This window comes from Eptesicus fuscus, chromosome 10 (genome assembly GCF_027574615.1).
Source record: "Eptesicus fuscus isolate TK198812 chromosome 10, DD_ASM_mEF_20220401, whole genome shotgun sequence".
NCBI classification, from domain to species: domain Eukaryota; kingdom Metazoa; phylum Chordata; class Mammalia; order Chiroptera; family Vespertilionidae; genus Eptesicus; species Eptesicus fuscus.
Genome location: NC_072482.1, coordinates 93,200,348 through 93,226,711, shown reverse-complemented (window position 1 = coordinate 93,226,711; position 26,364 = coordinate 93,200,348). Strand labels below are relative to the sequence as shown.

At 51.1% G+C, this 26,364-nt stretch overlaps 1 protein-coding gene across 1 annotated transcript in view; it reads right to left on the bottom strand.

Moving 5' to 3' along the window:
• Window positions 1-391: 391 nt before the first annotated feature.
• The window catches only part of ARID1B (AT-rich interaction domain 1B), a 357,127-nt gene continuing 331,154 nt past the window's right edge, over window positions 392-26,364 (bottom strand). Inside the window, exons 12-20 of the mRNA XM_054722446.1 lie at window positions 23,459-23,668; window positions 20,882-21,086; window positions 15,422-15,560; window positions 15,008-15,180; window positions 12,246-12,399; window positions 10,661-10,757; window positions 8,678-9,461; window positions 6,769-6,899; window positions 392-4,559 (exon numbers count right to left, since the gene is read on the bottom strand). Coding sequence (XP_054578421.1) covers window positions 2,814-4,559; window positions 6,769-6,899; window positions 8,678-9,461; window positions 10,661-10,757; window positions 12,246-12,399; window positions 15,008-15,180; window positions 15,422-15,560; window positions 20,882-21,086; window positions 23,459-23,668 — 3,639 coding nt within the window. The 3' untranslated portion in view covers window positions 392-2,813. The remainder of the gene's footprint in view (window positions 4,560-6,768; window positions 6,900-8,677; window positions 9,462-10,660; window positions 10,758-12,245; window positions 12,400-15,007; window positions 15,181-15,421; window positions 15,561-20,881; window positions 21,087-23,458; window positions 23,669-26,364) is intronic.

The following is a 26,364-nucleotide window of genomic DNA, read 5'->3' as shown; positions in this document are numbered from 1 at the left end:
CATTCCAAAATACTAAACTTTCTTTGCACCTTTATTTTCATCTTTTTTTTGTACACATTTGAAGTATGGGCATCCTGTGAATTTCTGAGAAGCCTCATAGGAAAAGAACAACAACTAATTTTTAGGACAGAGAGTAACTCAGTTTGTAGGCAAGATGATCTCAGGCGGGCTGAGTCCTCCAGGGCTGGTCGTCTTGACTCTGGGGCGAGAATGTAGGAAGGATGCTAGTCTTCCTGGATTACTCTAGAGGTCACGGTCATGTCAGTACGCAGACACGTGTCGCTCAATGGTCGGACTCTAGGTACTGAGTACAACTCAACCAGGACGACAACAGTCTTCTGTAATGATTTTACTCTTTTGATGGACAAATGAATTGGGATACTAGACTTCGAAGTTTGTATACACCTTTTATTCATACTCTATAAGAGAGAAGTTCTAATAATATTGAATCCCCTCTTACAAATCTCTGTATTTGAAGCTTGGAGCTCTAAAATCTGTTCTTAAGCAAGCAGATGTATTTCAAGTAGATTATGAATGGGTTTTTAATTCACCACACATTTGGCTGATGGCTATGTAAGAAGACTAAGTGATGTGGGCGCTGACGGATGAGGCTGCTTGCAGAAAAATTTTCCTTGTGACACTCGAGGGTCACGTCTCACTCGGATTAGAACTGTGAGCTCTTGCCTAACTCTTCCCAGGGTGAGCATGAGTGACGGGCGCCCGGACCACAGGCCCGGCGGAGGACTCGGAGTTTGGTATGCGGTGCCGGGAGGGTGTGTGAAGAGGTAGACTTAAGAGGGTGCCCACTGACAGCTTCATTCTGCAGCAGTTTCAGAGTGATTGCGACACAGTAACAGTCAATGACCCAGGAAGGAAACGTTTAAATTAGAAACGACTAGTATTAAAAAGCTACTGTGCACCAGGTAGGAAGGAATATGAGAATATTAATATGCCCTGAAATAGAAATAATCACTTTGCACTATGTACACCACATACAATAGAACATATTCTTTTTAACATTGCACAATATAAATATTATACACGGTGGAGTAAACTAAAGGCAAAATAACTCTGAGGCACACAGAAGAAACACGGAATAGATTGAACTCGGGTTAAAATTAAGACGGGTTAGTAAAAGGCAGAGTCTCACTCAGGCCGGAGCGCTCCCGAGGCCTCGCCTCCCGGGCCAGCAGCCACCGCCCGTGTACACTGGAAAGTCTCAGACCTCCATGGCGTTAGAGTTGATTGCTTCAAACCAAGGCTAATCAGCTAAATAATTCTGAGAAAGTCAAACTGTTGCTCCCCACTCTAGTCGGTAACCCCTCAGGGTCCCTTTCGACCTCACGGTTTGTGACGAGTGCCGTGGTTAGTGCACGGCTGCACTCCCCTGTATCTTACCAATGCCTGGGTACCAGAACACCACTTCAAGGAAACTAGAACAGTATTCAAGAACACCCATCACAGTGCTTAACAAGATTTAATGTACATTTATTCTTAACATGTGGAACATATAAAGATTTTATACTGAATAAATGATATTCATTAAGCCAGAGGAAAAGGAGGAATTTACATCAAGATTTTTTTCTTTTTTTTTTTTTAAACTACATTATCTTGAAATACAAATGTGGATTCTCGTCACTGAAAAATCTTTGAAGTTGTATTTCTTCCTTTTATTTGTATTTTTCTCTTTTTTGTCTGTACTGGTGACCATTTTCTAAATCAATCCGTACGCAACCATTTTCACACCTTGATTCATGAAGCAAATGGTGATCAGCTGCTCTCCCGAAATAGAGCATGACTTTATACATACAGAAACTTGTACATTACCCTCTTTTTTTTTGTTTTTGTTTTTGTATTTTTTCTTTTTTTTTGGAGATATGGCCCTAATGAAAAAATATATAAAATAAAAATAAAAATTATTTAAAATCTACCATCACTTTGTAGTTACCACATCATGAAAAAGAAACTAAAAACTTTGTACTAAAAAAAAAAAAGAAAAAAAAAGAAAAAAAATGAGGGTATGTTTAATGTACAACTTCTATATACATCACAGCCCATAGGCGGTAAAAAAAATATTTAAAAAATGATTAAAGGAATTGTGAAGAACTGTCATGTGGAAGGTCAAAGACAGACAGCAGACATGACGTAGTGGTGAGGAAGCAATTTCCGTTGATCGTTGTCAGGTACTTATTTCCAACCTTAACTTAAAAACCCATTAGTATTGCTCCTAGCCTAAGGTGACCATTTTCCTGTGGAGAAACCGGTATCGTTCCTAGTCTGACTACTGACTGACACACCTCCTTGAGCCCCGAGACTACCCTTCTAGCAGTTTCTATTGCACAGCGCTTTGGGCGATGGGACAGCTTTATTCCATTATCTGAAGGATAACAGCCTGGGATAGGGATGGGTGTTCACCTTTTTGCCTCAGTGTGGTGAAAATTTCCCATCTTAGCATCTTTTGCCACAACTTTTTTTCTTTAAAGTCAATTTGCTTCCCAAAAAATGCAATACAACATGGAAAATAAAGAACATCAAAAAGAAAATCTGTGAAAAACAAAAAGTGACCTCTGAATGCACTGGACAGCAACTTTGGTTAAAAAAAAAAATTAAAAAAACCCAACAGATGTACTTATACACACAGACAGCAATTATTAATTTCATAACTGTTCGAATTAATGATCTCTTTAATTCCCAATTGGTAAATATGAACGGGGCAGAGCACACGTTTTCTTTTCCTTCTTCCTGCCGGAGACCAGACAGAAAACAGCCGGGTGCACGGGGCCTCAGTCACTGGGGCGGCCTCCTCGCCGGGGTCATAACTGCCCGATCTGGAAGAGAACGTCACAGATGACGGACGCCACCAGCGAGTTCAGCACGGCCGAGATGGAGATGTCCAGCAGCCGGCCCTCGTGCAGCAGGAACTCGGAGCGGTTCTCGTCCACGCGGGCCATGGCCAGCAGCGCCTTGGCCGCGCGGCACATCATGTCCACGCTGGGCGGCTCCAGCGGCGGCGGCTGCATGTGCATGAGGCCGTGCTGGCTCTGCTGGTACTGGGCCATGGTCACCCCGTCCTCCAGGAAGCTGATCAGGTTCCCGATGCTGCCCTTCTGCACGGCGATGGCCCTCGCGGCCAGCGTGTCCCCTTGGGCCAGGTTCGACAAGAGCGCCATGGACATCTCTCGACAGACCGGGTTTTTGCGATCCCCCACGTACCGAACTAACGTAGCGTAGAACTTCTCCTGCCGGCTGAAGGGCGGCGTGGCCAGGATCAGGTCCACGTTATTGTCCTGGATGCTCAGCTTACAGAGCGTCTCCAGCACGAGTCTCTGCGGCGACAGCACGGAGTTGGGCCCCACCGTGGGGAAGGGGTCTTGCGCCTCCGCCGAGGGGCACACCATCCAGTGCAGCAAGCCGTCCAGGATGGGCAGGCAGATGCTCTCCGTGTACGCAGACAGGTCCAGCTGCCCGGAGATGTTGGCCAACGTGACCAGCGTGTTGTCCCGCAAGACCTCGAGGCAGTCCCACCACCACTCGTCTTTGCTGCAGGCCACCCCCTTGTCCTCGTCCTCCTCCTTCTCGTAGGTCTGCGGCGCCCGCTTCCGCTCCGGGTGCTCGTGGTGCAGGAGGATGAGCTTGCCCAGGATCAGCACCAGGCCCGGGTGTTTGGACATCTCGGCGTCGTTGCCAGGCACGAAGGACAGGCTGCGGACGATGTTGGACACGCAGATGCAGCGCTTGGCCAGGGAGTCCTGCCAGTGCGCCACGGTGCAGAGCGGCGTCTCGTCGCGGCTGCGCGGCTCGTCCTCCAGCAGCTTGATGTTGCGGTGGCTGCGGGCCTGGTGGATGCCGAAGGGGAACTTGCCGCTGTCGGGCGGGGCCCCGGGGTTGGCGTCCTCCGGCAGCGCCCCCGGCCGCGCGGACAGGACGTCGTCGATGGTCGCAATGATGCTCTTCTCCGGCGGCTCCTCCGGCTCGCCCGCGCCCTCCGGCTCCTTCCTGGGGCCCGCGGCGGCGGCGGCGGGGGCGGGGGCGGGCGGCGGCCGGCGGCGCGGAGGGATCTCCATCTTGCTCTCGAAGTGCGTCTGGATGTGCTCGGTGGTGTCGCCGCCGCCCAGCTGCCAGTGCAGGAGGCCGCTGCTGAACTCCTGCACGCGGCCCAGCCTGTCGGAGCGGTCCACCACGAACAGGTTGTTCTTCTTGACGATCTTGATGGGCAGCTTGTCGAACTTGCTGGCTTGCCTGGGCTTCTCCTTCGGCTCGGCCGCGGCGTCCGAGGGGCTCAAGGCCGCGCTGCCCTTCTCCTCGGCCTCGGCCTCGGCCTCTGCACCATCTTCCTCCTCTGCCTCCTCCTCCTCGTCCTCGTCCTCCTCCATGCATTCCGCAGCTTCCTCCTCTCCCCCACACTCGTCGGCCCAGGCCTGGCCCTCCTCTTTCTTCACTGCGTTGTGGTCAAGTGCTTTTTGGCTGGGGTCTCCCACTTCATATTCCATAAGAATTCCAAAAATGTCAATCAGGCATTTCCTAAAGTACTCGACTAAAAGTTCCAGAAATCCGGACAACTGCAGAGGAGGGGAAAGAGACCAAGAACAGGTTCAATGTCATGACATGGCTAGGCCTGCCACCCAGGTAAGCCCTGACAGCGACCTAGTCTGGGAGGACTCGCCCAGGATTCACTGCATGTCTGGCTGGGCCCAAACTACTTACCGCTACTACGGTCTTGCTGAAGTTCTGTTATGAACTAAACCGGGATTGGCCATGTTTCTTATGTCCTGCTTACTCTCCTGCACTACCGACATGAAAACTTACCTGTTTCCTTCATTTTGCTAAGATTACCCCCCCTCCCCCGCACTTAAACACAATGCATCCATTACTGCCAGAGCGGGGAAGTGAGCTCTTTCCTATTATTTTATGAGACTCTGCCTGCCTGGGTTTTACTGTTTCACATCAAACTGGATGGTTATTTTTGTCTCAGGTGCCATAGGTCATGTTGATTTATTCTTTGCGAGAGATATTTTTAGCAACGTAGTAGCTCATAACAGAAAATTAAAAGCAAATCAATTGAGTCCCCGATAAATGGATTAGAATGTTTCGTTGAAGGCAGTTTTACCTTCCAGCTATTCAAGGCTCTAGCTGAAGACAAAGCCACAAGGACCAGTTTTGTTTCTTTTAAGCACATGTCTGTACCAAGAAAAGCAACATCCTCCCCAATTAGCACCCGCTCAGCTCCCCTCCCCCAGAGTCCCATCGGCATGCTTGGGGACGATGAAGCATCAGTAAGTAAGAAAGGACTCTTCAGTGAAAATGTGTGCAAGGCGCCCACTTTCCTAGCTGCTGTCAGCTTCCGTGTAGCGTGATTATTACGTAAGGGGACTCGGGGAGCCACCAGAAAGCACCGCCTCCAGGGCACAGGCAGGACTTCCCCAGCGCAGGTGTGGGGTGTCCCCCCCACCCCCCTCCGCGGAGCCAGACCTCCTTCCCGGACAAGGGCAGGGAAGCGGCTAAAGCGGACCTGCCTGGAAGGTGGGCCCCACAGCAGCTCACCTCCCACAGGCGACAGTGAATCACTCCAGCAAAGGACGCACACGTTTTAATACTTATTTTCAGTTGAAACGAACTTCATGTAATGTTTAGGGCCTTATCCATACACTTCCTATCACCTGAGAAACTAACTGCCTTTCAGGGCTACATGAACACTTAAATGAGGAGAGAGAGAGGGAGGTTCTGGTCCTATTTCAATAGAATCAAGGAATTAGATGTTTGGGCTTTTCACCAAAAGCAGAGTTGCTCACACACAGTAGGGAAAATACCCCTTTCTCATGTTTGTTTCTGAAGATTTCTTTGAAAGTCCGTAGCGAGGGGACCCTTGGGCGTTTCTCCTAACCCTCAGCTCCCTCGCTCTGCGAGCTGTTATGCGGGAATCTCCTCTAAACCGAGCGCTGCGCAGAGGAGGGCTGTCAGCTCCGCGCCCTGGGCTTTTAAAGGGGGGTGTCAACAACCCGGAGGGGCGTGGCCGGGAGTCCATGACCATTTCAGCTGAATGATGGGCACATGGGGACTCATTAAACTGTCTTCTCTACTTGTATAGTCTGTGGACGTGGGGGGCTGGCTGTACGCGTTGATCTACACCGTTTTGTATAGGGACGGGGCATCCGCGCACTTGGATATTCATGGGGGGGTGTGTGTCCTGGAATCCAACCCCCACGGAAACTAAGGAACAACGTATGTATCTGGGGAGTCCAAGTTATATGCAGCTTTTTGATTGTGTGGGGGTACCTGGAACCCCTGCGTTGTTCAAGTGTCAACTGTGTACTATATATCTTCTAAATACAAAATTTCTCTTCAGTTTTCCTTTTTAAACATTTTTAGTTAAGAGAAAGGTGAGGTCCCTTTGGAAAGAGGAGTAACACTCCATTGCAACCCACGGCGTTCCCGTCACCGACTCCGGACACAACTTCATGTGCGTCTGAGTTCATTCACATGGGGCTGCTGTGTTCATACTAAACAGCAGCTTACTTCACTGCTATCACCCATCCCACGCACACACGCACGCACACACATGGTCATGGCGCTCTTATGAGACACACGTATGTGTGAATTCACAGAAAGACTGAAACGAACTGTCATTCTGCACTGAATTCTCGGGCAACCACACATTGGCCGATGCCGGTGACAGAGGGCCAGACGCCGAGCGCCGGCATTAGCGAAGCCTCAAGCACCCTCGGTTTCCGTGCTCTGCCTCGGTCCTCGGCTCCACTGGCGCTGGCTCACCTGGGAGAGGTTGAACGTAGCGACAGTGCTGTCATCATACAGGAGGATATTTATAGTGTCCAAAGCCCAGGTACTTTCAGCCAAGAGACCTGACTTCAGGGACATCATCACACGCCACGCCTCCGGGGTAACTGAAAACGGGGAAAGAACAGGATGTGATCAGTATTAACGCCATGCATGAAAGAACAGAAAATAACAAAGAATAAGAGAAAAGAAACGGTGGTAAGGACTGGCTTTAAATAACTGTTCTGAGGGATTGATCGACATGATCACTTCCAGATCTGAAGCGAGGTGATGGCTGTGCTAAGAAACTCTGGTCTCTGAGGCCTTTCGCTTTGGGGTTAAACAGGAGCCCACGTGCTTCTCCAGGAGGCTGTGGTTCAGCACAGCCCGCTTTTCTCTTTTACCCCCAACAGATGCGGCAGTTTCAGTAACTGAGTCAAACCTAACAATGCTACTTGTCATTGTTGCCTGCTCCATCCACAACTGTCTCAACATGGGGTCTCTGGAAGGCTGGCAAGTATGCAGAATATGAGCCGAACTTAAATCCCAACCCAAGTCCTGGCTTTCCGTGCCGTCCCTGTTCCTTAGCTCTGGCCCTCAGGACACGCTGTGGACACCAGCGCTTTGATGGTCCAGACTTTTCAGGAGCTGAGCCTGAGCCGGGGGCTGGGAAATAGAGCCGCACTTTTGTCCTCCCCATTCCTGTCCCTGAGGAAGGCAGAGCCACGTGATAAAGCACATGCAGGCTTTGCCATAGCTGGGCTAGGAAAAGAGGCCACACCTGTCAGTGTCGGGGGGCCATCTCAGGAACCTGTGAGGGCACGTGGGGTGAGCGGACCTGCCCAGCCAGAACTCTCCACAGCCACAGCCACAGCCACGCCAGGTGCCACGGCAGCCTCGCGTCGGGAGGGGACTGTGGTTTCCACCTTTATTTTAATTTCATTTACTTTTCAATTTTTCTAAGATAGGCACATATTACTTTTATCATAGAAAATGCAAGCTTCCTTTTAAAAATGAACATAAATTTCTCTAGACTACAGACAAATACTGGTATAACATGTACTAAGAAACTTTATATAAATCTAAATATTTATTTAAACGTGTACACACGCATAAACACACAAACACGTGTGCACATGTTTACATCTATTTCCACATATAAAATGGTGCTGTGTCTGTGTTTCTGCTCGCCCCCCGCACTCCTTTCTCTGCGGGTCCTCACAGTCCAATGCGTGGGAACAGCTTTAACCTTTTTCTAATTTTTGAATAGGATTTCATGTCAAGTGATTTTGAGATTTTTGAAAAGAATCTTTTAGTATAATCAAGATTCCCTTTGCTGTGCTGCAAGTGCTTAAAAACGAACGCAGAGGAACTGTGTGTGTGCTCCCAGACAGCGGGTGTCTCCTTCCTGTTCGGAGGGCCCAGCAGGGCCAGCGAGCCCACCAGGGATCACTGAAGCAGCCCCTGGCCGTGTCCGCCCTCCGATTCGCGGACCCACAGATGGCAATCCCTGTCTGCCTGCACATCACCTTCAGCTCCCGCCCTCCCAGGGAACCCCGCCCACCTCTGCCTTCAGGCCCCGCAGCTTTCCAGCACGCGGCGCGGAGAGGAAGCGCTCGGTTCAGGTCAGATCTTTCGGCCAGAAGCTAGTCCACAGCCACGGGGGATGCCCTGTTCTCCCTGCCCCCTCCCGCACAGCGCCCTGCGTGGCAAACACGCCTGTCACCCAGGCTTTCCCCTGGTGCGGCTTCAGCTCAATTAGGGGATTACACCAACTATGGCTCCTCTCTGAAACACGAGTCTGGACTCACGGGCGTCTCACTCCTTCGATCAACAGGAAGAGCATCTGAACTAAGGTTTGAATGCCGGCCACCGGGCCGCCTCGGCGCAGAGCCTGGGTGCTTACCGATGTCCTTCGAGGTAATCTTCCGTCTCTGCTTCAGGACCGGCTGGGACGCTTCCACGGAGCCAGGCGGGAAGGTGATCTCCCTTCGGATCGGGGGCGGCTGGGGGGGCGGCCCCGTGACCTGGGGCGCGGGGACGGTGGGCATGACCTTCTGCATCTTCATGGAGGGCAGGAAGGGGGACTTGCTGGGGGACATGCGGCTCTCCAGGGCGCGCGGGAAGGAGGCGGGGCTGGGCGCTCGGGAGATGTGGTTTGGCAGTGACGGCGGCGTCTGGTAGGACGACTGAGGCGGGCGCGTGATGGGCTGCATGGAGGCCGAGGAGGACATGTAAGGCTGACGCTGGCTGACGTGGGAAGGCCACTGGCTCTCGTGATTTATCCTCTGGTCAGGGACCATCATGTCATCCGTGCGGCTCATGCCTGGGTAGGGGGGGGCCTGGGCGGGGCCGCCGGGGCCCTGCCTGCCCTGGTAGGGGTAAGGCATATCATTCCGAGCCGCCCACAGGCTCTGCTGCGGCCCTTCCCCGGAGGCCGGCGGCAGGGGGCCGCCCATCATCTGCGGGGGGATGCCGTGCGGCGGCATCTGGCCCGGGCCCTGCACCCGCTCTCTGCCGTAGGGGTACGCGTACTGGCCCTGCAGGGGCCTGCGCTCGGGCCCGGAGTAGGAGCCGCCGTACTGGTTGTACATCTCGGGCTGCTGGCCGCCGTACTGCACGCTGTACATGTCCCCCTCGTGGCGCTTGGCGGGAGGGCCGTACATGCCGTCCATGTGGCGCTTGTAGTTCTGAAATTCACACAAAGGCAAGTCGCACGCATGTGCTTTTCCAGGAATAACCACACACTCCCCTTAGGCCACCGTCACCACCTGGTGGATGTGCACTCCCAAGTGGGCCCGGAAGCTCGCGTCACTACGGACTAACGATTTCTGTCTCATTTCAGCGTTGCACACCCACCACCGTGCCAGCACCCACGGACCTCCCGTTGATGTCACTGCTTGGTCTGTCTGTGGGAACAGGGGCCCGGAGTGACGCTGAGGGGACCCAGCGGGTAGGATATTCCGAGGGCCACCCCGAGAGGGTCCTGGGTTCAACAATTCCTTAGGCCTAACTCTACAGAAAAGCCCCCCCCAAAGGATCTGGCTCCTCAGACTGCACCTGTGCTACCCTGACACCCGACATTCCATGGCCCGCACCCCAACTTCCAGCTTGTCCAGGTCAGACTTTCCCAGCCTGAGGACAGGCTGGGCACGGCCCGTTCCTCAGCTCCTGGTCGGGGTGGCACCTCCTGATGGAGTGAGTGAGATGCTGACATGGGAACTGAACTTTCACCTCATTTGAAAACCGTTATGATCAGTTAGTTTAAGAACACAGCCCACTGTAGATGCACACGCCGGTAAATTAAACACACGTTTAGCCCCCTATTCTACACGCGGTCGTGGGCCTTGGAGTGTGTGGAAGCTGAAAGCCGCACCCACAGCGCTGGCGAGCCGGTCCCGCAAGCTCAGCCTCTGGGCTGCAGGGCTGTGAGGACCAGCGAAACCTACCCAGCCGTCAAACGTACCGTCAGTTAATATCTGCTCTTTAAGAAGCCAACCAACTTCCACGTAGTAGGTAGTATTTCAGTTGTTTTTTCCTACATGTCCTCTTTAAAATATATTCACGTATTTCTGGTCTAAAATGGCGTGTGATCGTTCAGTACACACAGACGTTTAAGATGTACGTAAGCCGGGCTTGTTACTATTTACATGGGTGCCTGTCCTTAACTTCTTATAACACATTATACTTGTTTTGGGATACCCTGCATCAAGGGCTGTTTTTAATTTGCTGGCTTCCAAATCTGAGACCATGTTCTAGCACAAACAAATGACATCGTGATTGCTCAACAAATGCTCATCATTTTGGTTATACTTGCTAGAACGCTCCGCAGCCACAGGAGCCTGCGTCTGAACCAGAAGGCACCAGGGCACGCCCACTCACCACTCACCGGCTGCTGCGGGTACAGGCCCGGCTGGTGTCCTCCGTACGGCGGCTGTCCTGAGGGTGGGCCTTGGCCCGGGTACTGCTGCCCGTAGGGTTCATGCCTGGGATGGGGCATTCAAAGGAAACTTCCTTTACAAAGGACCGCAGGCCACGGGAGAAAGGAACAGTCTATTTCCTGAAACTCGATACGCAACAGCGTTTCTTCCCTCACTCGCACCTTCCAGCAGAGGCAGGCCGAGCAGCTGCAGGTGAGCGCTTAGCAAAGTATGGGCACACCCATCCTGGGACCGCGGCCAGCCTCCTGGGCAGGCGGTGTGAGGAGTCCCAGCCGGCGGGCAGCACCCTCTGCCTCTGAGCCGAGGCCCCGCCCACCCGCGGATGCCCTGGGAGTGCCACCCAGGGCTGTGCCGCGGGGACACACGAGAGGAAGCAGCAGCACAGAGTCGCAGAGTCCAAGCAGAGGACCAGGACACGGACCTACAATAATGGAAGCTAGTTCTGCTTCTCCCTTTCTCATTACGAAGAAGAAATGTTCATTTTTAAAGGTGTACATCACAATTAATGCAAATGATACTGAGTTAGCTAATAACTGTATGGATGTTAGTGCTCAAAATTTCTAAGTCCTACAATTATAAAAGGCTATAGAAAAGAATAACAGGAATTATTTAAATGTATTACTATTAAATCTTAAAATGGGAATGAGCAATACATTTATTTTTTCAGCTAATATACTGAGAAATTATAAATACCATAAAAACAGCATGTTTAAAAAAACCCCCCAATAAATTTTAAATTTAAAAAAATTAACTGGTTTAGTTAGTATATTAATCTTGTAAGAAATAGAATAATTAAACTGAATATATTCCTAAACTGGTCAGTGAATAAGACAGAAAATAAATGAACTTTTAGACTATCACCTGTAAAACAGACACGGGAATTTTTGCTAACAACATTGATATCTAGAAGGAAGCTTATAGTTAAAAGAAAAAAATATAATTGACAGATAAAATTTAAGCTGAGCAAGTAACTTTGTAGAAGAGAAAACTCAGCAATGCGGTAAGCCCCTCTCTGATGCGGTAGGACCAAATGACTTCTACGAGTAAACCCAGGCTGCACAGCCTTCTTCCTGTATTTGCTTTGGTTCCTTTAAGAAGATATGTCCCATGCCCTGACCAGTGTTACTCAATGGTTAGAGCCTTGGCCTGTGCACCAAGGGGTCCCAGGTTTGATCCCTGGCCCCAGTTAGGGCATATGTGGGAAGCAACTGATCAATATGATCAATGTTTCTCCTCTTTCCCCCTCCTTCCCTCCCTCCCTCCCTCCCTTTCCCTTTCTCTAAAAATCAATGGAAAAAATATCCTCTGGCGAGGATTAACAACAACAAAAGGAATACATGTCCCAGGACAACTGCTGCCCTTCTGATCATCAGCCCACACACACACACACACACACACACACACACACACACACCCCAGAGCTGTGCCTGGACCCAGGAACACGGACACTGTGACCATCGCCGCCCGGGCTCAGGAGTGTGTGCTGGGGGCACCGTTTCCAGTGAACGTTTCATCTCTGCCTGAGACACTCACCTCCGGTCGTAGGTGGCTCCGTAGGGGAACTGCTGCCGCTGCCCCATGCCCAGGCTGGACATGGCCCCGGAGGGACTCTGGTTGTACATGTCCTGCATACTGCTCGTGGGCATCGGGCCTTGCGACGACATGAAGGGCTCGCTGCCTCCAGGCACTGGGGCGTGGTGAAGAACAGACCACAGTCAGCATTCCCACAGCCAAAGGCCCTGGCTAGCCATTCGTTGTTAATACGCAGATATATCTTATCCTTACGTGACCAACGATAGGAAGGAAGGAGCGTAAGGTCTACAGTCAAGGTGGGCCCTGTGAGGCGGAACCCTAAGATGGACCCCAGATCTCCACCCCGTGTACTTGCCTCACACGGCCCTCCGAGTGTGGGCAGGCCCCCTGAATATGATGGGGTAACCGGAGCAGAGACTGTCAGGTGGCCCTTTAAATGGCCTCTACAGGCCGGAGACAGACTGAGTCAGAGGCGCCCCCTGCTGGCCCTGAAGCACCCGCCTTGCAGGGAGAGGGCCCCGTGTAAGACGGGGTGGCAGCCTCTGGGAGCTGCCAGACCCTCCGACCATGGCCGACTGGACACCTCATTCCCAGCTGCAAGGGACCGAGTGCTGCCAGCCACCGGCGCGAGCCGAGGAGCCGAGCCCCAGGAGCCGGCGCCTGCCCCACACGGGTGCCTGCGGGAGCTGGCGGAGCACGCAGGAAGCGACCCCAGCTTATGCTGCTAAGTGTGTGGTGACTTGTAGGAACAGTGAAAGCGGACGCCGTAAGTTAGCACACTTCTGCGTTGACTTCCTTGTCTGTGAAATGGGTCTGGGGGGAGAGAGAGGAGATACTTGCAGAGCTGGTGCCCGTCCCTGATGGGGGAAGTGAGGACCTCGACACAGAACCGCCCACCGCCCCACTCCAAAATCAGGATAAAGAAAGTCGCTAGGGAGTTAGAATAGCTCCCGAATGGGTGAGATACGCTATTTCTATCAGGGGTAGAGCAACAATTAGGTCAAATATGCAAATGAGCATCAGCTCAGCGCCTGAAGGAAACTGGGTCAAGCCCAGAAACTAGCCTGTAGGCAAATTAGACATTTTAATGCAAATCCTAATCAATATGTAGTACCACTGCCTTCTTCACCCTACAAGGTTACTTCTCTCTTACACGAGGCAAAGCTGATTAAAGGTTTGTGAGCTGGTAGATCTGTGAGGCCGGCAGAGAGGCGCAGACAAGGAAGCCGAAAGCTGGCGGCAGGTAAGCTCTGCAGTGGCTTTCACCTTCTTTATCTTACTGATCTCCATCAACCCTCAGGAGAACCAGTGTTGATGGTATTTCCCATTTTATAGATTTAAAAACAGAGACAGACAGAAATTAAGGGGGATGATTCAAGTTAATAGCTTAATTTCCCAATATACAAAGAGTTCTTAAAAACCAGTAAGAAAAAAAAAAAAGAAAAAATAACACATAAATGGATATTCACAGAACAAGAAAAGTAAATGGCTGATAAATATATATATATAAAGATGTGTGGCTTCACCAATAATTAAAGAAATCCAAGTTAAAACAATAACCAGGCCTTTCCCCCTCCCAAGCTGACTGGCAAATATTAAAACGACTGATAACAATCATCCTTAGCATGAGAGCGAGCACGGCGCACGCCCGCCTCTTCATGGTGAGCATTAAAAGGGCACAGCTGCAGCCAGCACCGGCCACGCTGGCTGGACTCTGGGCCTCCCCAGAAGCACAAGGACAAAGAGCTGGGTTTTGTCAGCAGTGAAACAGGAAAGCCAGAGGGCCACCAAGCTTGCTGACAGGGTAGGGAGGAGCGCGAACCCTGACTGTGGCAGGGCAGGCTTTTCTGTTTATCTGCTTCCACTTGGTGCCAAATCCACCAGCGGAACACGTGAGCTGAAGCCCACGGGAAATGCGAGGTGGAACTTCCTCCCGAGCAGCGGTATCGCTTACAGGATCGATGGAAACCAGTTCTGTGGCCGACCAGTGCCAGGCGAAGCGTTCACTGCCGTCCCACCCGCCGCAACACGAGAAATGTGGGCACAAGGAAACAAAATACAATCTCGCGGTCTAACAGCATGTAGGTAGGAAGTTCACAATAACTTTTGAAGCCAGATTCCAAACACTACTAATTATTTTCCATGTTATTATTGTCATACTTTCAGAGTCTAAAATGTGAAACCACCACCAACAGCACTAACAAAATGTTCTTTCTAACCGCACGCCACTAAGAAAAACAGCTACCTCCAACGTTCACAAAGCCTTTGGAGTTCCGAGTTTATGGATTTATTGCAAGTTCTGCAAAATATTTACTTGGAATAAGCAGCTCTGAAGCTTGAAAGGAAAAAGTATAGATTGTCTTGCTTTATGTAACAGATAAATCTGAAAGGTTACACCGTATAAAATACAGTTTGTGGTTTAACGTACTTGTCCGTGAGGAGCTAGTCCTGGTCTGTGCCATCCCCCTAGCACCCAGCCCCGTGCCCACCGCCGCGCCGACGCCTGGTAGCGTTCAGAGCACGCGTGCTTCCTGTGCCAGTCACTCTTCTGTGGCCTTTATGGGATTAATCCCCTTTATACTCATGGCACCCTTTAGGCAGGTCCCAGCATTATCCCAATTTCTAGATGAGGAAAGGAAGCACAGAGGTGCAGGTAGTTTGTCCAAGGCCAGAGACTCAGTCAATGGGAGCGGGGGCTGGACCGTGTCGGACGCGGAGGGGACGGTGGAGGGACGGCAGGGAGAAGGCGCCTCTGCACCCACCTTTTCTCATCCCGCCAAAGGGGTCCTTGTTGGGCTCGTAGGGCACCCTGCCCATCACGTCGGGCATGCTCATGCCCTGCTGGTACGGGGCGCTCGGAGTCATGGAGTTCCGTTTTGGGAACGATGAGTCGCCCGCGTCTGAGAATGGGTCGTGCACACTGACTGTACTGCTTCTGAGCGGATGGGAGAAACGAAAGCTTAATATCAGAGCAGAGAGTGTTACCTCCAAACACTTACTCAGAAAACAAGCTGCTCCTGAGATCAGTTAACGTAAAAACTATCCAAATAAATGACGAGTGAAACCAGCAGCAGTCAACGTTTAACACTCACCAGGGAACACCATCCTCTATGAGGTTCGCTGCAGAAAATTAAGAGAGGCAAGTCTGGTTCTGCACGCTCAGTTCTTGAACATACCTTCCACCTGGCATCGGGGTCATCTGTCCATGAGGGGTGGAGGCCGGAGTCGGCGGCTTCAGGTCACCTGGAACCTCTGCCATCGAATTGCTGCCAGTTGACTGGGGGGTCTGTGGACCTTGCAAGGATCCGGAATTAGCTGATAGTATAAGTGCCAAGAGAAAATGGGGAAAAACAAGGTTACTGAAGGAAGATCATCCTTGCTAGTTATTAAAAAAAAAAAAAAAAAAGGAAAGACAACAAGACAACACCTTATTAGAAATAGTAACAATACCCATTGCTGGTCATGATGGAGTAAAATTAGTCACTCTTCTATTTTTTATAGAGGTGATATAATGGACATATTCTAGTATTTTTAGGAGTACAATGTAATAATTTGATATTTGTAACTATTGCAAAATGATCACCACAGTAGATCTAGTTAGTATTCTTGACCATACACCATTACAATTCTTTTTCTTCCTCATTATTTGTGGTGAAAAATCAGTAAAAGTTTAACTCTGGAAACATACTTCATTTGTGAGCCATAAAAGTTATACTTGGACCAGGTAATGACTTTCCTGGGTAATAATCCCAAGAAAACAATCTAATGTAAAGGAAGTTTTAGGCAGAAAAATGTTCATTTCAGTTTTGTTTATAATGTAGATAATTTAAATGTCTGAGAATAAGGATTAATGGGATGAAAATTTTGGCATATCAATTTGATGGACTATTGTGCTGTTTTTAAAAAAAATTAGAAAAATTAGTTCTGGTCTTACTTTTTAACTTAAGAATGTTTAAGTTGAAAAGCAATGACACAAAATAACAACGGGCCTTTATCGTATTTTGATGCCTTCTAAATGTCTAGAAGTACCTATGCTCTGTCATTAGCAGTGACTTTTGGAGCTATGAAATCAGATTTCTGACTACACAACACAATGCCGGGTTGGAATTCATTAATGTCATTATCAGAGTTTATAAGGATTGGCTTTAACTGTAATTACATTATAGTAACTGGAGCAGATCTTTCAAAAACTTAAGCAAGGAATCTTGAAAATATTAACCTCACCTTAAAGAAAAAAACAGTATTTTAAGAGTTCCTGCTTTATCATTGATCCCAGTCCTTAGAATGTTAGGTGTTCAATAGATACTGGTTTCAGTTACTAATCGCTTATTGAGTAAATAATGGGCTTCCTCTATTGCCGGCTCTTTTCCATCCCTGAGTTCCACCCGTGCGCCAAACTGACAAGAAAAGACCAACATCTCTGCCTTGTGCAGGCTCCAGCGAACGCTTCAGAGCTGTAACACACGCGGGTTCCTGGCTGCTGGTACATGCTACATCTACAGCTCCTTTCCTCTGCAGTGCCCAAGGCTCACGAGTGACCACCATCCTCGTTGTACTTTACAGGAAACAGAGTTAAACTGGTCACTAGCGAGTGTGTTATAAAGGCGACGGGTCTATCGCTTCTACGTAGCCAGCCCCAGGTGTGAGCAGGGCCATGCCCAGGTGTGAGCAGGGCCATGCCCAGGTGTGAGCAGAGCCATGCCCAGGTGTGAGCAGGGCCATGCCCAGGTGTGAGCAGGGCCATGCCCAGTTGTGAGCAGGGCCATGCCCAGCGAGATCAGGTCTGTCCAGGTCCCAACAGGCTGTGTTCCGTGCAGTGTCTTCCCTGGGTGCCCAGGACTAGTGTGGCTCTGGGAGGTTCTCAGAGACACGGGAAGACCTACTTTTAATGTGAGTATCTTTTTAGATGCAGGCATCTTAAAAAAAACAAACTTACTAACTCATGCTTATAAACCAAATTTTGGTGTAACGCTAGTAATGCATATTTAAAAATGTAATGAAAGAAAAAAAATCAGTCTTTATAAACATAAGGGTGACCTACAGACAGGAGCCAGCAGGAGCAATGCCTGGCTTTTCCATGGAGGACCGGCTGCTCGCAGCCTGCACGCTTCCCTGGAAACCTGGCTCACAGGCGGTGATTCAGAATGACCCTTATTTACAAGTATTCACATTTACAGCTCATAAAAAAAGGGAAAATTCTTCCCTCTTGCCAGAGTTTCTTCCTTTGCTTTCAGAAAAAAAAAAAATAAAAAAAAAATGAATGCAACCTCTTGAAGCTCCATTAATAGCAGAGGCTGGCACGCTCTCTAGGATGTCCCTACCTTTTGCCAGAAGCTACAAATGTATACTCGAAAGTAAACAATGGAAAGGTTATTGAAGGTTAAGTACATTCACACACTTCAGACGGTACAGCCAGACTCCTGGCTGGGAAGATAATTTACACAGCACGAACCTGGTGCCCTCCTTCTGGCTGGGGTTTCTGGAAGCAGGGTGGGGAGAAGCAAGAAGAGCTGATGTGTCCCAGGCCTGCAGTGACTAGAGGTCACCCAGAGGGCACTTTTGTTTATAACCCGAGCCCTTTCTCATTTATTTTCCACTGAGGATTCCCTAGTTGGATCCATGACAGGTTTTGTGACATCACCTGTCAGCTAATAATAGAAACGCAGTCAGCCACCTGCCAGCAAAGATGGATGGGTTTTTGGTTACAGACTCACTAATTGAATGTGGAGCTTCCTTGCCCCGCCCTCCTCTGCTCCCCGAGGCAGGCCCTGCCCCTTCCTCCCCCTCGCCCCCACTGGTTTCTAGGCCGTCCTGGCCAGCTGGGTAGGAAACTGCAGTGGCTGCTCATTCGAAGTCCACAGCTTTTATAGTTTTATCACAACGAGAGCCCCACTGGGCGGAGAGATGCCTCATACCAGGCCTTGTCCCGGTTCACCCGGGGCCTTCTCAGCTGACCCGATCTCTCTGGGAACCACAGGCCTGTCCACAGTGGAGATCCCGATGGCCCCAGAGGCCTGAGGGGTGACACCTGAAGGGCTGACAGCACTGAATTTCAGACCCATACCGGCCACATCAAATCAAAATGAATACAGAAGGACAGAGCAGCAGGCACCAACCTTTCGGACCTCACGGGCCACTGGTTGGCAACCGCTGACTTAGAGCGCTCTACAATACAGCCAGTGATCTAGGATTTAAGATGGCTTAGTGAGCATTTAAACCGGGGTTAGAGAAGTCATTTGGTCTGGCCCTGCCAAGGCGTTAGGGGTGAGTTAAGTAAATGTTTGACCAAATATAGCAGGCTAATTTTTAAGTTGGTAATTTTGTATGGCCTGTGAATGATATATATATCCAAAAGGCCCTTGATAGCAAAAAGGTTCCCCACCCGATTTATTTATTTTATTATTTTTATTTTTTATATATTTTATTGATTTTTTTACAGAGAGGAAGGGAGAGGGATAGAGAGAGAAACATCGATGAGAGAGAAACATCGATCAGCTGCCTCCTGCACACCCCCTACTGGGGATGTGACCACAACCAAGGTACATGCCCTTGACCGGAATCGAACCTGGGACCCTTCAGTCCACAGGCTGACGCTCTATCCACTGAGCCAAACCGGTTAGGGCATCCCCACCCGATTTAAACAAATAATCTAGAATGTTTCGCAGGAATCTTTTAGTTTTCCTGGATGTGCAGGTAAGGAATCAACTAAAATTATGTGCCCATGGGAAAAACTGACCTCAAAGACACACATTTTGGCTGAAATTTAGGTCCTGGAAATGTTGTCGTATGCGAGACCCTGATGTGGCCAATTGTTGACAATAACTTTTTTCCTTCATTGACAGTAACAATGTTTCAGGGACAGTTCCTCAGTGACAGTCCCAGAATCTGAGAGGACAGACCCATGGGTGCTGGGAAGCGCCTGGCTCTGGCCACAGACTGATGTGAGTCACCACCTCAGGGACCCGTCCCCGCACCTGTCTGTCTTGCTGAGCAGTGCACAGAACACCTGAGATGACGGGTGAGCCCTGCGTACCCCGCGCCTGCCCCCCAGACCCCGCCGGCTGCATGGAGGAAGCGTTCCCCGCCGCTGCCTGCCTCAGCTCCAGCTGGCCACTGAGGATGGATTATCAGAAGTACACCTGCAATCCAAGCTCTCTGTGCAGGTGAAACGATCACGCTGCCATAAAAACTGCAGTTTAAGAGGAAACGGCAAGGCGGCCCTTTTGGAGGGACCTGCCCAGCGGGACGCCCGCGCTGCAGCCGACGCGCCTGGGAGGCTATTCTCCACACCAAGCGCAGACCGTTCACGCACGAGCCCTTTCCCGGCGGATAAAATGCACCTTCAGATCTTTGCAGACATTGCCTTTGGTTCCTCTACCCCACTGGGTTTTTATGTTGGAAATAGAGTGTCAGAGCTGTTCACACGCAGCTTGTTTTACTCTGTGAGTATAATGAGGGGAGATTTTAAAAACTGGGTTCCAGTTTTTCAGGTGCAACGTCACTGGCAAAGGCTTCGGATCCTCGAGGGTGGGGTGAGAGAGGAGGCTTTCTGCTGGTCCTCAGCAATGACAGACCTACACCCGGTGTGCTCAACGCAAGTATTTACGCGAGGCCCCGGGCCTAGCGACCGCAGGTGTCAGCACCGCCACCAGGAGCAGGAACCACTTCTTTCCGTGGCTCAGGCACCCTCTGCTAGCGCCAGCACTCGCCAGGACAAAGGTGTTTCGCATCCGGCAGGGAGTGCTGGGCCCTTTCCGCTCACTGTCGCTGTGACTCTGGGTCAGTTACGGAGACTTTACGTGCCTTCGTTTTCTTACGGATTTAAGACCATCTCTGTGTCCTGGGTCCGACATGAGACTAAGTGACAAAGCGTGGAGAAAAGTGCCCACGCACGTGGGGTCTCAGCCCGGAGCGCGGTGCGACAGGGAGCGCGGACGCTCAGCCGCGTGTGCGGGGCCGCCGGCAGGAATGACCACCAGGGCCGATGTGGCGGGACCAGACGCGGGGCCAGTGGAGCTGAACTTGAGAGGCCGCCACCCAGCACAGGGATGACCAGGTTTCTTCTCGCCCCTCACACTGTTTATCGGAGACACTGGCTTCAGAGCCCAGCCAGCTGCCTAACAGGCAGAACGAGGGCTGGCAGGAGGAAGGAACGCGGGTCGCCGTCAGGTGAGAGGAGACAGGAGACAGGCAGGAACCAGCTTGGATTTTCGTGTGAGAATTCAGGTGACCAGCCATCGTTCCTAGCACTCCTGCCCGCGGTCGAAGCTATGGGCTGCCCCGTGGCACGAACACAGCGTCCAGATCCCATCTGGCTAACAGGCCGGTCCCGGGCTGAGCGGTCGAGCTGCCTGTCGAACTGCAGGGGGACTTTGCGGGGCGCAGACGCCAGCACGGCCCCCTGGGGGCGTCAGTGTGACGGTGAGGTGGACTATTTAAAGACACCCGGGGCAGGAAGAAAGGCACACAGCTCGGAGTGCCAGTCTATGTGGCTACAAGGCAAAGCTAAGGAGCGGGCCTTGCAAGCGGGACCAGCAAGGACACCAGCCCAGTTTCCGTCTGTTCCCCGAGCGGCCACCGGGGGCGCACGGGAGCCCACAGCGCCGAGGCCGCCCCCCTGCGCCGCCCGCACTCACCGGGAGATGGCGGCTGCAGCTTGGGCTGCTTCTTGGTCTCGGCGGCGCTGAAGACTTCCGGCGGGGGCTCCTCCCCGCGCTCGATCTTGCACTCGAAGGCAAACAGGTACTGGATGTACTGCTTTTTCAGGGAGCTCGCCGCACTGCTCGAAGTGCCAACATTTAGGTTGGTTGCCAGCTCACGCCACTTCTTGTTTTTATTGACCTAGCAAAAAAAACACACCAAAAAAACAAACCCAAATGGCAGGGTCACTGGTTTGCAGCAAAGTGGCTTGTTTAAAGCCAGGAGAGAAAAAAAAAAGCAATTAATGTGTTGGTTTACTTTTTTTCATTTGCCTCTTTAACTAATGCTCGTTACTCCCGCTCAGTAGTGCAAAGGCAGCATTTACAGTCACGAAGCCATGAGGGACCTGCTGCCGGGGACCTGCTGCCTGGGGCACCTCCGAAGCCTCGCCCTCCTCCAGAGCCAGCGGGCAGCCAGGGATGGATCTGAGCAAACGCACTCTCGCTCACACTCGGCCCTGTCCCACCTCTAATGAAAATTAAAACAAAAAAAGGCATCTAAAACCAATTTGAAAAGGAGCAACAGAGCTATTTTGTACGTTAAGTGTTTCAGCCTTGGTAAGAAAAACAGTGATGTTCCCTTCCCACAAGCTCCCAGGAAGAGGGGCCTCTGAACCCGGCGCGTCCACCCTCACACGAGGCTGTCTTGTGGGATTGTACAAAGGCAACACTGGGTGCAAAGGTCAACAAGGCCCTGACCAAATCACCCCACCTTAAAGCCCGGCACAAGCCGTGGGGCCTGGCAGCTCTAACCCACCACTGGCCTCCGGGCAGGCAGCTGGGGCTCGTGAGGGGCAGGAGCAGGTGGGCTCCAGGGCTCCCCCCTCTCAGGCAGGAGAAGACAGTTGCACAAACAGAAGAGGAAAAAAACCCCGCTGTGTTCCGTAAGGGCTTTAGGCTTTATTTCAACCTTCTGATTCCCACCGGGGAACAGAGTTACGGGAGGTGTAAACACAGGAACGAAACATGAAGACCTGCAAATACTAGGGATTATCGTGCCTTCACGTGCGCCCTGGATTCAACAGCTTGGGTAAGGGTTAAGGGCACAAGTGGTTTTTAATAAATTGTTAAATTTTTGGATTCCACCTTTCTCACAAAGCTCTTTATATCCATTTACTTAGTACTAAATGGCGCATGATAAACCGCACACGCTCACGGAAGTGCCTCATGCTACTCTCGGTGCTTAACGCCAGCGGCGACGGCAGCCGTGCACTGCTGCAGACACCGGCAGGGCTGCCCGGGGCCCCTTGCGCTGAGCTGTGTGCCTGCAGCTGCTCCAAGCACACCGGGTGGCCACCAGGCAGAGATGAAGATGGGTGCGCGCGGCAATGCCAAGCGCTCACCACGGAGTCACAGCGACACCCAAGCACCCTCATAGCCAGGCCAGCAGTCTCGCTGGCAGACCCCACCCTCACGCACACAGCTAGTCAGCGTGAGTCCAGACAAACCACACTTCTGTGATGGTGACCCCAATCGCTTAGTATCCTGGGGCCTAAAAAATCCGTGCGGGAGGTCTAGGCGCAGAGGGGAGGCCGGGGTCTCCGTGCAGAGGGGACATGTGCATCGTGACTCTCCCCTGGCCGACGTGGTGGTGTGATTTACCACGTGATCACGCAGGGCCGGGCACCACGCTGTTTCAGTTGTAGTCCTCAGGGCCTGAGTGGGATGGGGCACCCCAGGGAGAACGAAGGCCTCTCCTGCACCCCCGTGTGCAGCGCTGGGACCAGGGGACCCGTGAGTTAGATGACTCGCCCTTGGACAGTCTGTGACCTGGGCCGCCTGTGCATTAGACCCCCGGGCCACAGGCGCTCCCTTCATGGATCTGGGTGGGAGCCCAGGGGCTGACAGGTTCCAAAAGCTGCCCGGGCGACTCAAACGCGTAGCTGGGCCTGCGAACCCTGGTGCCGGGGGAGCACCTGCCCTCGGAGTCCAGGGCCACGCCACCAGGCACTTCGTTTTGTTCGTTTGCTCAGACCTCCTCTGGGACTGGTGAGCTCTGCACGGATAGGGAAACTCTGCCCGGAACCACCTGCTCCCTCCAGGCCCAGCCCGGGGACCAGTGACAGGGACGTGGTTTCATGGCTTCGTTTCCTTAATAAATGGCTCTGGACAGAGGAAACAGTGAATCTGATTTATACCTGATTCAGACAATTAATTTGGTCATTCACAAGACATTTCTGGAATATTTACTAGGAAATCCTGGCAGATCCCACAGAACTCCACGGCTGTCAGGGACCCTAAAGAAAAATCTAGCCCAAACGTCTCACTTTACAGATAGGGACCGAGGTCCATACAAATGCCTGTGGGGGGGTCACACTGCGAGCGGGCTGCGAAGCCAGGGTCCCCGGTCCCGATGCTCTCCCTGCATGGGTCCCCATGAAGGCGACTCTCCCACAGGCTTAGCTCTTTCTCCGTGAGAAAACAACCCGTCTACATAGTCAAAGAAGGTTGCTGTGGAGCTTATCCAGAATGCCTCCCTCTTCACTCACTCACTCACTCATTCATTCAATTCACCTGGGCCAAACCTCCGATCTCTTTGACGCAGACATAGAGCCGGAACAGGTCCAGCGGCTTCTTGCCCACGGCGGGCAGGCTGGAGACAGGGGAGCCCCTCTCCTCCATGAAGGTCAGATAGCGGTCGACCCACAGCTTCCTCTCCGGCTCGCTCCCCAGCTCATACACCTTGGTGATCTTCTCCCCCGTGGTGGTGGACGAGCTGGACTTCTGGGGCCAGAAGGAGCATTTGGAGGGGAGAGGTGGGCAGAGGGACAGGGAAGAAGGGGAGGAAAAGCAATGAGGCACCAGGTACAAAAGGAGAGTAAATTTTAAAGACTACTGCTATCACACAACAACTAGGAATGAAGGCTACTAGTTCAGGCACAAACTATACATTTCTTAATGAAGAACTTACTTTGATTTTAAATGAAGGCCCGCCCCCTCCCGCCCCCCATTATATACTTAAACTTTTACTTTACTGATATAAGCGTTGAATCCCAGAAGGCAAGGTTCCCATGACACCATCGTCATTTTTAAAAATAGTAGGAGGGCGTTAACTCACAGAACGATCACAATGAATTTAAATTTCACATGTATGTAGAGCCCCCAAAACTACACGAGCTCCACTTTCCTTGTCAAAATAAGAATGGCTAATGCGTGTCTTCATTAAAACGCTAAGTCATACGGAGGAAGAGCAAACACTGGAACTCGTGGGAAATAAAAGGTAGGTCACAGGTCACAGGTCACAGGGTGTGGGCCCCAGCCTGAGAGCTCTCCAGGCTCCCGGCTGAGGCCCCGCACGCCTCACGGTGACCAGCTTCCCCACTGAAGGTGCTTGAACTCTGCCGTGGTGAAGGGCGGCTAATTCCTTAGGTGACCAGGCCCTAATCACAGACACGTGCTACTTCCCACTCCGGGTGTCTCTATAGGTAAATACCTGCCTACTTTTATACACATGTGCTTAATGCCCACAGGGTTCAGGCCGATGCTCTAATTCTCGGTCTATTATTTTTCTAACTATACTTGATACGGAAATGTCGAAAGCTGCCGTTTCTGCACATCTGACCCGTGACCTGGGAAAGGGACACTTTGTCCTAAACAGCCCTCAGTTCCCTTCATGTCTCTATATCTGTACCATTATTCCCTTCCTTTTATGTCTATATTTGTAACTGTATTAATGTACTTGTAATATTTGCAACTCTGGGGGTTGCTGTCCAAGATCACTTCTAACTTCCCTCTAAAGATCTCCTCGGAACAGTAACTGACTTCGTTCATTCCTGTTGACTCGCTTGTCATTTGCAACGTAGAGTCACTGTTTGGATGGAGATTTTCTAACTCTTCTGCATGAAACTTAGCCTAACATAGTTTCACACACATTCTGAAATTTGGGGGGTTGAATAACATGACTGCCATTGAGGTTTGATGTGACCCTGTTTAGCAACATGGTCCCCAATAAAAGGAGGACCTGAGCAAGGATGTTGGAGAAGGAAACTCTTTAACAAGCTGTCTTCACTGAAATTTTAAGCCTCCAGCTTTAGAATTATTGAGGCACAAAATCTTTTCATCAAATATGCGGAAGTGGGTGATAGAGTTGATGTAAATAAAAAAATGCGGAGTGGCAGGAAAAAGCATAGTGATCTTTTAGAATTTACATCGATGCTGAAGCTAAACGGCCAGCCACTTAAAATCACTTCAGGGAAGTGCTGACCACTGTATGCACACGTCCCTAGCATGTCTGCAAGCCCTTGTACACACTACGCCATGGAGCACACGCGATAGACACTGTGTCTTTAAACTGTATTTCCTGCTCTTCTAGCCAAGGAGTGTTTGACGAGGAACAACGCGCTCTGACGTTTGATGCCGCTTTCTCACACTATGGCATCCCGGGAGCTCTGTCATCAACGGGGCAGGTATCGGAGGGTTCTAAATCCTAGTGTCAAAGTCTTCCGCTTTTCGGGAAATACTCTAAAAACACGGATCCAGTGTTTTAAAATAAAAGATAATTTGAAATAAGGACACGAGGAAAAGCATTCTCACCTAAAATCTATTAACATAGAACCAACCTCCCTCTTGCACTTTAGCAGATTCGATTCAGGATAAGAGAAATAAAAGCCATCTCTTCGATGTGAAAGCACTCGAGTAGCTCTGCACACCACGGACCTAAGACTGAACTGCCGCTCTGGCCCGTCCTCTGCCCGGGAGAAGCCACTCAGGACCCGGGCAGTGACAGGAGTGGGTCATCCTGACCGGAAACAGGCCTGAAGTCGCTTGCTTGACGATGCATATCTAACTTTTCTTACATTGCTTTGTTAAATAAACTTAATGTCTGCATATCTCAATTTGTTCTCTTAAAATTAGAAAAATGTACTGAAGAGCATAATTCTTAATACAATCATTTTATTTTTCATAGTTTTTAAAGCTTCAGAAAAGCATTTTCATGGTGCCATAACACATCTGCATGAAAAGCTAGCCCGAGCCAGGGTGGCTCAGTGGATAGTGTCGGCCTGTGAACCGAATGAAGGGTCCTGGCTTTGATTCCAGTCAAGGGCACGTACCTCGTTGCAGGCTCCTCCCCGGCCCGGGCCCTGGTTGGGGCGCGTGCAGGAGGCAACCAATCACATCGATGTTTCTATCTGTCTTTCCCCCTCTTAAAATCAACAGAAAAATATCGTCAGGTGAGGATTAAAACAACCAGTGGTCAGGCTGGGCTCATGTGCCAGGTGCCAGGACAACCCCGGTGGCTGCCCTCACCGCAGGCTCTGTCTGCCCTTGGCGGACACGGCGAGTAAAAGCCCACCCTTCGCAGGGAGCATCTGTCTGCCTCCCCTCTCCCGACGGGACATGAAGGTCCACAGGAGGGTCTGCTGACCTGGAGGCACCGCTGTGACTGCACACGGAGGGCACTGGGCACAGCTAGGAGTGTA